Source organism: Hyla sarda, unplaced genomic scaffold (genome assembly GCF_029499605.1).
Source record: "Hyla sarda isolate aHylSar1 unplaced genomic scaffold, aHylSar1.hap1 scaffold_331, whole genome shotgun sequence".
Classification (NCBI taxonomy): Eukaryota; Metazoa; Chordata; class Amphibia; order Anura; family Hylidae; genus Hyla; species Hyla sarda.
This window is the reverse complement of record NW_026610054.1, coordinates 155,510-166,167: the sequence shown is the minus strand read 5'-3', so window position 1 is coordinate 166,167 and position 10,658 is coordinate 155,510. Positions and strand designations below refer to the sequence as shown.

General features: G+C 47.0%; 1 protein-coding gene across 1 annotated transcript in view; it reads left to right on the top strand.

The window, feature by feature from the left end:
• Nucleotides 1-4,545: 4,545 nt before the first annotated feature.
• LOC130330278 (forkhead box protein H1-like) overlaps nucleotides 4,546-10,658 on the top strand; it is a 32,906-nt gene continuing 26,793 nt past the window's right edge. The window contains 1 exon segment of the mRNA XM_056553572.1: nucleotides 4,546-4,836. Coding sequence (XP_056409547.1) covers nucleotides 4,546-4,836 — 291 coding nt within the window.

Sequence of the window (10,658 nt, the reverse complement as noted above, 5' to 3'; positions counted from 1 at the left end):
GTGTATAAATAAATTAAATCGTGATTAATTCCCCAATAATCTCAATGCCATCATTATGATCCGTCAAAACCATCCCCATTACCATTTAATATAGCCCGATCCAATCAGTCCCTAGGATTATTCCCTGAAATCATCAACCCCAAATGACCTATATCCTAATCCATAATACTAATAATGGGGGTCCATATGGTGTGTCCTACTCCACCCCACCACTAGTAATACACCTAATGTGGATAATATTATAAGGTGAAGACCTACCGTATATACTCGAGTATAAGCCGACCCGAGTATAAGCCGAGACCCCTAATTTCAACCCAAAATCCCAGGAAAAGTTATTGACTCGAGTATAAGCCTAGGGTGGGAAATACCTCATCCCCCCTGTCATCATCCAGACCCGTCATTAACATCCTCATCATCCCCTTGTCATCATCCAACACATCCCCCCTTCATCATCCCCTTGTCATCATCCCACACATCCCCTTATCATCCCACACATCCCCCCTTCATCATCCCCTTGTCATCATCCCACACATCCCCTTATCATCCCACACATCCCCCCTTCATCATCCCCTTGTCATCATCCAACACATCCCCCCTTCATCATCCCCTTGTCATCATCCCACACATCCCCCCTTCATCATCCCCTTGTCATCATCCCACACATCCCCTTATCCCACACATCCCCCCTTCATCATCCCCTTGTCATCATCCCACACATCCCCCCTTCATCATCCCCTTGTCATCATCCCACACATCCCCTTATCATCCCACACATCCCCCCTTCATCATCCCCTTGTAATCATCCCACACCCCCCCCCTTCATCATCCCCACACCCCCCCCCCTTCATCATCCTCTTCTCATCATTCGCCCTCAGTGGTCTTCAACCTGCGGACCTCCAGAGGTTTCAAAACTACAACTCCCAGCAAGCCCGGGCAGCCATCGGCTGTCCGGGCTTGCTGGGAGTTGTAGTTTTGAAACCTCCGGAGGTCCGCAGGTTGAAGACCACTGCGGCCTTCAACATGCGGACCTCCAGAGGTTTCAAAACTACAACTCCCAGCAAGCCCGGACAGCCATCGGCTGTCCGGGCTTGCTGGGAGTTGTAGTTTTGAAACCTCCGGAGGTCCGCAGGTTGAAGACCACTGCGGCCTTCAACATCATCCAGCCCCCTCTCACCCCCTTTAGTTCTGAGTACTCACCTCCGCTCGGCGCTGGTCCGGTCCTGCAGGGCTGTCCGGTGAGGAGGTGGTCCGGTGAGGAGGTGGTCCGGGCTGCTATCTTCACCGGGGGCGCCTCTTCTCCGCGCTTCCGGCCCGGAATAGAGCCGTTGCCTTGACAGCGACGTATCTGCGTCGTTGTCAAGGCAACGTGACTATTCTGAGGCCGGGCCCGAAGCGCTTAGAAGAGGCCTCCCCGGTGAAGATAGCAGCCCGGACCACCTCCTCACCGGACCACCTCCTCACCGGACAGCCCTGCAGGACCGGACCAGCGCCGAGCGGAGGTGAGTACTCAGAACTAAAGGGGGTGAGAGGGGGCTGGATGATGTTGAAGGCCGCAGTGGTCTTCAACCTGCGGACCTCCGGAGGTTTCAAAACTACAACTCCCAGCAAGCCCGGACAGCCGATGGCTGCCCGGGCTTGCTGGGAGTTGTAGTTTTGAAACCTCTGGAGGTCCGCAGGTTGAAGACCACTGCGGGTGGGGGAGTTCACTCGAGTATAAGCCGAGGGGGGTGTTTTCAGCACGAAAAATCGTGCTGAAAAACTCGGCCTATACTCGAGTATATACGGTAATCATAAATAAATAGTGTCCAAAATATTTAGGTGTGAATCTGTGACATGTAAAGCTGCCACAGGTCCACAAAATAGTGATTATTTATATGTATATAACCCCCCCCCCCCCTTTCCCCCACAAAATAACGCACACACCCAGCGCACACACATCCACATACCCATCACCTATAAGCACTACTCATACACCCGCCACCCCACACTCATACCCCACCCCAACATTAACAGGAACCCCAATATGGGGGTACCCTCCCCCTATATACCAATCACCTAGGACACACTAATGCACCACATACACCCCTAACCCATGTGACCATTAAACCCAACCATACTACATACATATAACCAACACCAATGTAATATAAGATGGGGTGGCCCATCAATACCATGATTTATATATATATAAAAAAATTATTATACATTATGATCAAAGGATCCCCAAAGTTCCCCCCCTAGTATAGCACTTCTACATCAACCATCTTAATAGTTCAATCTTAAGATCTTCTCCTTTATTTTCATTTTTGTATCCTTGATAATTCTTCCGCCGAAATTTGTCACCACAGCCCATCCAAGAGAAAACACGAATAGGTGAGTTACCTCTAGGGTATTATTTAAAGATAGAGGACACGGTGTATAGATGGCGCCAACAAAATGTGGGGGGAATACCCCAGGTCTCGTTCTTCCTCTTTCTCCTTTGTACGGAGTTCACAGGGGGATCGTTTTTTAGATGGACGTACCCCGGAGGGGGCAATGGGAGGCCCAATGCAAGAGGGGCCACCCATACAATCGAATCCAAACAGAAGAAGGGACCAGCGCCAAAACAGTGTCCAGACCAGATGGGGCCGGAAAAACTAACGGTAATTAATTTATCAGAGAGAGTATCTACAAATGAACAACTTGATGTTTTAGAAAAAGGTTTGACTTTCGCACCTTCCATGAATTTTGATTATTTTGAGGCCCCGAAAGACGTCCATTTATTTGCTCGTAAGGTTATGTTGAAAAGACATTTCTTTCAGGGTAAGGGAGGCAATATTCCAGATGATACGGGGGTATTAAATACTTTAGAGGAACTGTGGGAGGAGGCTCATGGTGTGGGCCCTCGGCAATTTCCAAAAGATATCCTCCCCAAATCAGAAACTTTCTTGCCCCTATCCATTTGTCCGCAGGTTGAAATGTTTGTAAAACTAGTAACGGATGAATTCCGGAAAATTAAAGATCATCATGGAGATAATTTGTCTGGTGGACAAAGATCTGCATTGAAACAATTAAGACAAATGAAAGATGTAATATTTAAACCTGCGGACAAGGGGGGTAATGTGGTGGTATGGCCATGTAAAATGTATGAGGAGGAGGCTCATAGACATTTGAGAGATGAAACCACTTACCGCCAGTTACCGTATAATCCCACAGCAGCATTTGGCCGTGAATTGGAGGGTATCCCAATTAGAGCACATAATGAGATCATTATCACCAAACAAGTATGGGAGGGTTTGGGAGTACAGCACCCTAGAATAGCCACTCTATATTTTTTGCCAAAGGTGCATAAGAACATTGAGTGCCCATCCGGACATCCAATTGTCTCCGGGGTGGACAGTCTATGCGGATCAGTATGCCTTTTTATTGAACATTACTTGAAACCCTGTGTCGAAACTCTACCATCATATGTTCGAGATTCAACAAACATCCTGGTTGCTTTGGAAGGTTTGAGGATGGAGAAGGATATGACCCTAGTAACCAGTGATGTCGAATCTCTTTACATGTCGATCCATAATGTGCATGGCTTACAGGCATGTAGATTCTTTTTACTAAAGAGTAATCTTGATCATGCGATGGTGGAGTTGGTTTTGGAATTACTGGAGTTTGTCCTGGGGCACAATTATTTTGTGTTCCAGGACATATTCTATTTACATACGAAGGGTGTGGCTATGGGGGTGGCTTGTGCCCCCTCATATGCTAATCTATTTATGGGCTACTGGGAAAGGGCAGTGATACATGAGGAGGATCATATGATAGGGGGACAGGTAATTATGTGGAGACGATTCATCGATGATATCCTGTGTATTTGGCAGGGCACCGATGAGTCTCTCCACTCTTTCTTTGGATCACTGCAGAATAATGATATGAATATCAGGCTGACCACGAAATTCAGCCGTAATGAGATTGAACTTCTGGATTAGAAGATCATGGTGGATGATAAAGGAATGGTCAGCACTGATATTCATCGAAAAGATACATCTGTGAACTCATATCTGAAAGCGCAATCCTCTCATCCTCCCCATATAATCAGGGCTATCCCAAAGGGACAGTTTATACGGGCTAGGAGAGTGTGCTCTGATCGGGATATCTTTGAAAGACAGGCTAATGATATTGAACAACGATTTGTGAATAGAGGTTACGATCACGAATAGATAGGATGTACCAGGAGGGAGGTGAGTAGGATTGATCGACAAACACTACTGGTGAAAAGTAAGAGGAATCAGAAGGATAATGATGTGGTGAGATTTATATCCCGATATAACAAACAAACAATGGGGGACAATGAAATACATTTTTAAGAAATACTGGCCTATACTACAAACAGATAAGAGATTAGGTGTATTCTTACCAGAGACCCAATCGTTGACACCAAAGAGATCCTCTAACTTCCGTGATTTACTGGTATCAAGTCATTATATCCCTCCCATAAATTCCGGTTTTCTTGCTACAAGGGGACCAAAATGGGGGAATGTCTGTTGTGGTGATTGTGCCGCCTGTACTTTCATGGAGCGGTCAAATGAATTTGAAGGAACTGATGGACAAAGGTTCAAGATTGTCCATTTTGTAAATTGTAAGACATCTAATGTGGTGTACTATGCTCAATGTCCTTGCCGGAAAATCTATATTGGTATGACCACGAGGGAATTGAGAGTAAGGATATTGGAGCATATTAGAGATATTAAGAACAGTAACCGTTATGACTCAGAGAAACTGAGATGGAAACCACTTGCGAGACATTTCCACGATTTCCATCAAAACAATTGGAGGTTGTTAAAATTCAAGGGTATTGATAGGGTATATTGTGGCAATAGAGGTGGCAATACAGCGAGAATTTTGCAACAGAAGGAGACAAAATGGATTGTGAGATTGAACACAGTAAACCCTAGGGGACTTAATGAAAACCTGAGTTTCAGCTCGTTTTATTTTTTGGTTTTAATCACGATTTTCAATTTTTAGATAATGCCCTAGAGGTAACTCACCTATTCGTGTTTTCTCTTGGATGGGCTGTGAATTATCAAGGATACAAAAATGAAAATAAAGGAGAAGATCTTAAGATTGAACTATTAAGATGGTTGATGTAGAAGTGCTATACTAGGGGGGGGAACTTTGGGGATCCTTTGATCATAATGTATAATAATTTTTTTATATATATAAATCATGGTATTGATGGGCCACCCCATCTTATATTACATTGGTGTTGGTTATATATATGTAGTATGGTTGGGTTTAATGGTCACATGGGTTAGGGGTGTATGTGGTGCATTAGTGTGTCCTAGGTGATTGGTATATAGGGGGAGGGTACCCCCATATTGGGGTTCCTGTTAATGTTGGGGTGGGGTATGAGTGTGGGGTGGTGGGTATATGAGTAGTGCTTATAGGTGATGGGTATGTGGATGTGTGTGCACTGGGTGTGTGCGTTATTTTGTGGGAGAAAGGGGGGGGGGGTTATACACATATAAATAATCACTATTTTGTGGACCTGTGGCAGCTTTACATGTCACAGATTCACACCTAAATATTTTGGACACTATTTATTTATGATTAGGTCTTCACCTTACAATATTATCCACATTAGGTGTATTACTAGTGGTGGGGTGGAGTAGGACACACCATATGGACCCCCATTATTAGTATTATGGATTAGGATATAGGTCATTTGGGGTTGATGATTTCAGGTAATAATCCTAGGGACTGATTGGATCGGGCTATATTAAATGGTAATGGGGATGGTTTTGACGGATCATAATGATGGCATTGAGATTATTGGGGAATTAATCACGATTTAATTTATTTATACACATTTTTAAAACATTTTCTATTTATATTTCTATACACATATTATTGAGATATTATTCATTTAGTTTTTGATTATGTGGATTTGATATTATTTGATCTTGTTTGGTATTTTGGGTGTATATAGGGGATCGTACACTTCATTAATTTAATTAATAAATAATTTCTAATATTAATTATAATTATGAAATGGTATTTTTAAGGTGTGTATATCTAATGATAAATATGAATATATAATTTTTGATATTAATATTTGGCATGAATTGTTATTAATAATGTTTTGTTTTATTAATATCTATATCAATCCCCACTATTTATTTATGATTGAACTGTCCTGTATTCATAGTATGTACCATTGACCTAATGACATGTGGGGGTTGTTTAATTATAGATCCACAGCATTGTATTCTATGTTATATCATTGTGATCCGCTAATTATGTTTATTGTATTCATTTTTTCTATGTTTTGATGTAATGGATTTATTGCATTGATATGGAGACATCTATTGGCCATCTGGGGAACTACACGTTACTGATTGCAGCATGGTCTGAATGCACGGGGATATTTATCCCTTTGCGCATGCGTCCCCTCCCGGTGCGCACGCGCCGATACTCTGGGCTGAAGTTCCGATCCTTACGTGCCACATATGGGCGGAAGCTGTCATGTTTACATGGCAGCAGAAACCCAGTGGCGCCGCAGGATCGGGATTCCGGTTCCGGTGATGGTCTTGTGCGCCGATAGGTGGAGGGACATATAAATAGCGTGGATGAACATTACCTCCTGACTAAGTGGGGAAGCCCAGGAAACGACGTCCGTTGAGGGTGCACGGGGTCCCCGGATGGCCACTAGGAATATGTATTAGTGTTATGTGTGTTGTAACCTATTGCTTACATTGCCATTATTGTGTACGGAGGAAATATCTTCTGTATTGTGCATATTCCACTACTGAGATTAAGGAGACCGGGACACCCCCGCTTTTTCTTGGGGTATATGTATTTTATGGGCTGGGGGTGTCTGTTCTATTTCTCATATATATATTTTTTCTTTGTAATCAATAAAGTTGTATTTTTGCATTGGATGTGGTGATATCTTTTTTTGTGGTGACAATTGTAGGAGTAGAATATATTAGAAGGTTTTGTTACCAGGTGTCTTATTATGTGAAAATAAAATTGGCCTGGTCCTTAAGGGGTTACATGTACGCCCTGGTCCCGCTCTCCTGCTATGACGCGGGGTCACCATATTGTCTATATTATGTTTTCTATTATTTGATCATCAAATTTACATATATATATTATTTCTACGGTTAAGCCACATACAACAGTATATGTATTATAATATGGATCATCTATTATGGAGAAAATTTATATTTTTCTGCTGTATATTATATGTATATATCTCCATCTATCTATCTAATATACAGTGATCCCTCAACTTACAATGGCCTCAACATACAATAGTTTCAACATACAATGGTCTTTTCTGGACCATTGTAACTATAAACCAGACTCAACATACAATGTACGGACAGTCCAGATCTGTGATACCTGTCAATGGCCGGAAGAACCGACCAATCAGAATGGACATTTACAACCCTACTACTGAAGTGCATGCACTGACTGGTGTCTGGTAGCGCCCCCTACAGTACAGGGAGGTTTTACATGTTCTGTTTTACTCTTTACCTGTATTACTGAAGTGTATGCACTGGCTGGTGTCTGGTAGCGCCCCCTACAGTACAGGGAGGTATTACATGTTCTCTTTACCTGTATTACTGAAGTGTATGCACTGACTGGTGTCTGGTAGCGCCCCCTACAGTACAGGGAGGTATTACATGTTCTGTACTCTTTACCTGTATTACTGAAGTGTATGCACTGACTGGTGTCTGGTAGCGCCCCCTACAGTACAGGGAGGTATTACATGTTCTGTACTCTTTACCTGTATTACTGAAGTGTATGCAGTAACTGGTGTCTGGTAGCGCCCCCTACAGTACAGGGAGGTATTACATGTTCTGTACTCTTTACCTGTATTACTGAAGTGTATGCAGTGACTGGTGTCTGGTAGCGTTCCCTACAGTACAGGGAGGTATTACATGTTCTGTACTCTTTACCTGTATTACTGAAGTGTATGCACTGACTGGTGTCTGGTAGCGCCCCCTACAGTACAGGGAGGTATTACATGTTCTGTACTCTTTACCTGTATTACTGAAGTGTATGCACTGACTGGTGTCTGGTAGCGCCCCCTACAGTACAGGGAGGTATTACATGTTCTGTACTCTTTACCTGTGCCACGGTTAGCTGCTCCTTTGGACACAGGTAAGGGCAGGACCCTGAAGAAGCTCCTGTCCTGTATATAGACCAGTCTTTCCCATCCAGGGTGCCTCCAGCTGTTGCAAAACTACAACTCCCAGCATGCCTGAACAGCCAAAGGCTGTCTAGGCATGCTGGGAGTTGTAGTTTAGCAACAGCTGGAGGCACCCTAGATGGGAAACACTGACATAGACAGTGATTTACAGCTTCCAGCAGGGTGTGTTCGGGTGTGTCTCCTGAGACTTCCAGCAGAGCAGAGCCAAGCAGAGATTTCCAACAAGCCTTCCCCAGGTTTGTGGCAGATTCCTGGGGAAGAAGCTCCTGCAATGGAGCCTCGTGGCTCCACTCCCCGTTCCAGGCTGGCGGGAAGTGGAGTGAAAACTTCGACAGCCATTGTACCGGCCGGGAGAAGATCGGGCAGAGTCTGCAGCAATGCAGGCTCTGCTACCCAGGCTACGGATGCCAGCCAGAGATCCACTGGTGGAAGAAGGGCAAGGAAAAGCAGTGTGGAGATGTGGTCGGAGAGTGGGCCCGGCGAGTCCAGTTCCACGTACTGCTCCCGCATGGCCGCAAGGTTTGCGGAGTACGAGCAGCGCGGCAAGGAGCTGAGGATGGCCAGAGAGGATCTGCGTGCGACCCAGAGTCTGATGAGTACCGGATCCAGAAAGAGCAAGCCAGAACTGAAGAAGAGGATAACATCGCTGAAAGGCGAGATTGTGAGGCTGGAGGCGAGGAGAGCGGAGATACTGGAGGGGAGCGGTCTCTTCAAGGAGAAGCTGATCAACAGCAATCGGTTTGCCGCCACGAAATCCCCAGGTAAGGTGGAGGTGGATGATGGGGAGAGTAGTGGCGGCGAAGATAGTGAGGATGGTGGTGAAGAGGAGAAGATGGAGGAAAGTGTGGGAGTTGTAGCTACTCCAGGTGACACCCAGACCCAGGACAGCTACATTGAGGCTGGACAGGTGGCACTTCCGCCAAGCGAGAGTGAGGAGGATGACGTGGAGGGTGAGGCTGGGGGTCTGCTGAGGGCAATTGTGATGCAGGAGTCCCCAGCCCACCTCCAGAATTTCACCTTTGGGGACGAGGAGTGTGAAGATGTGGTGGTCAAGCAGAGGTCCAAGAAAAGGAAGACAAAGGAGACGGTACAATATGTATTTGTCCCCTTCCAGCAGTCTGGGCCAGCTGCAAAGCTGGTTCAGGCTGCGGGCTCCCCCAAACTGCCAGACCCCGTTCCTGTGGTGGAGCGGGGCCAGCACGGGGAGTACAGTAAGGCGTCAGCAACGGCTAAGGGCGCAATAGTTGTGAAGCCCACCCATCCTGTCGGTAGGGAAGGGCAGGATGGGCACATGCCGGGCAGCTCTGGCACTGCAGGACCGCCCCAGGGTGGCAGGGGGCGTGTCCAAGTGCCAGAGGCAAGTTATGCTGCCGTGTGCTCGGGGGGCGGTTCCCCGAGTACTGTGGGCACTACTGGCGCCGCGGGGCACTCCCCTGTGAGGGGGGGGAGTGTCCGGGCGCCAGAGAGCGTTGTGTCTGTGTGCTCGGGGGGCGGTCCCCCGAGTACAGTGTGTTCTGCGGGCACTGCAGGGCACTCCCCTGTGAGGGGGGGGAGTGTCCCGGTGTCGGGATCAGTGTCCGGCAATGGCGCCGTGGGAGGAGCTGGGGTGCGCTCGGTGGGGCAGCCCCAGACTCAGGAGGCACCATTGATCATTCAGAAGGAGGAGCCATCATCATCATCATCATCAGCAGCAGCCAAGCCGGAAATTAAGCCAGCGGTACTACAAATCCCAGCCAGCCCAGAATCAGTTAGGCAGGGTATGAGTGAGAATGCTGAGTGTAGTAGTGTTGTGGATGAGAGGAGTGTCAGTGGAGTGAATGTTGCTGGGAGTAGTGGTATGAATGGGAAAAAGGATGATGTGAGTGGTGGTGTGAATGGTGGTTCTGGATCTGGGTCTGGGTCTGGCCCGGCTGCCCCCCCGGCAGTGACTGCTCCTAGGAGCTATGCTAATGTCGCTGCCGGGGGTCCAGGGGGGTCCCCGTCTCCGTCCGTCCCCGGGGGTTACTTGCAACAGCGCCTCCTGGAGGCTCTGCGTAGGGGAGACAGGTCGATCCAGGTAGAGGGAAGGGGTGAGGTCGACCTGTCTTTCTGGATAGAGAGGCACGGTTTGGGGGCTTTCCGAGAGCATAATGGGGAGGTGGTCTGGTCCCTCCCGACAACCGGGCAGGACAATAACCGCAGGAATGTGGTCCGTCTGATTTGGAGGGGTGAGGATGCGTGCCCACCTCGCGCTAAAGTGGTTGAGCTCCTCCTCCAGATGGAATTCAGGGCGAGTGACATCTTTGCCCTGATCCACCCCTACGGTACGTCCGAGTTTGATGTCAGTTTCGTTCGGCCAGAGGGTCTCGAACTCTTCTGGTCAAACTACGAGGTGGCGAAGAACGAGCCCGGCTGGCGGGATTTTGCCGTAAAGGCAATTTCCCGTCAGAACTCGGTCAAGAAGGTGACCGTTTTGACCCGTAAC